General features: G+C 28.1%; 1 protein-coding gene across 1 annotated transcript; it reads right to left on the reverse strand.

Moving 5' to 3' along the window:
• Window positions 1–240: 240 nt before the first annotated feature.
• On the reverse strand, window positions 241–1,002 carry LOC105840732. The gene is made up of 2 exons (XM_012687759.2): window positions 910–1,002; window positions 241–824 (listed from the first exon to the last, which is right to left on the reverse strand). Exon 2 carries the CDS (start codon window positions 800–802, stop codon window positions 458–460), a length of 345 nt encoding a protein of 114 aa, XP_012543213.1. The 5' UTR covers window positions 803–824; window positions 910–1,002; the 3' UTR covers window positions 241–457.
• Window positions 1,003–1,207: the final 205 nt, after the last annotated feature.

A 1,207-nucleotide genomic window follows, 5' to 3' on the forward strand; every position in this document is an offset into this window, starting at 1 on the left:
TCACACATGTTAGAGAATCAATATAAGCATCAAAATAATTGTCTATACATTAAATGTAAATAAGTCACAAACTATATTTTCCAACTTATGAATTTTTAAATATTTTTTTCATGTTAATCTACAAATATATCTCCACATATTCTATTCATCTAAAGTATAAAAATATATATCTGAGAATCTTATCTATCTTATATAAAATTTATGTCTAGAAGTTCTGAGATCTAATTAAATTGCACACAATTAAGAATATAGTTTTTATTTTTATAAGAGTAAAGTACAATTGTGTGTAACTAAACACTGTGTTATATTATACAGCTTAATTAAAATAAAACAGATGAAATTACAGTAACTTTGATAAAAACCTTTTTAATAATGGCATTTTAACTTTGCCAATAAAGAAGCATCCTGAGTATATTTGAAAGAAAAGTTAATAATTTTTTGCCATCAAAACAATGACTTAAGATTCTGCAGTGTCAGTAGTTTTTTGTCCTGAAGCTTTCTTCATTTTGCAAGCATTAAGTAATTGAGAAGTGTTCATAACTTTGGGTTTAGATCTCTTAGGAGGCACGTAGCATGCTGCCTTAACCATATTCTCTAACTTCTTCTTGTTTTCGTTGATATACTTTTTTAACAAATCAGGATCAAACATTTCAGCTAACTCCTTTACAAACTCGTCATTAAGGTCAATGGGGTTAGAACCACTGGAAAGCATAGTCAATATATGTTCTAGCTGACTTGCACCAACCTCACTAACTGTGAAGGCTCGAGCTTTTTCCTTTATATTATATTTTTCTTGGCTCATTTTTACATAGGTGTTAGTCCTTCTAGATGATACAGAACATCTTTTAATTATTAAATCGAGCTCAAGCTTATCTTCAGTTATGCCAGTCTAATATATGGGTTCCTTACCTTTTAAAGAAGTAGCTCTGACTATGTTTTAGTTTAGAGATTTTGTTCAAGAAATGATTCAAGAACTTGTGCACTGGTTACTCGAAATAGATATCTGCAAGTACAATAAGTTTTATACTTTTTGAGTTTTGTTTTAAAATTTGTTGAATAGACTTGAAAAATTTAATATTTTAAAAAAATTTGTTTCTGCAATTTAACCTCAGATATTACCTCTAAGCTTCAAGTAATTGTCTAGGAAATTTAAAAACGAAGTTTTTTTCACAAGTCTACTCTTCAGTTTACAATCACAAAATAATAT

This window comes from Monomorium pharaonis, chromosome 3 (assembly GCF_013373865.1).
Source record: "Monomorium pharaonis isolate MP-MQ-018 chromosome 3, ASM1337386v2, whole genome shotgun sequence".
NCBI classification, from domain to species: Eukaryota; Metazoa; Arthropoda; class Insecta; order Hymenoptera; family Formicidae; genus Monomorium; species Monomorium pharaonis.

What these genes read in the sequence shown, in the direction of transcription:
- LOC105840732 (XM_012687759.2), bottom strand. Translation starts at nt 802, where the DNA reads ATGAGCCAAGAAAAATATAATATAAAGGAAAAAGCTCGAGCCTTCACA.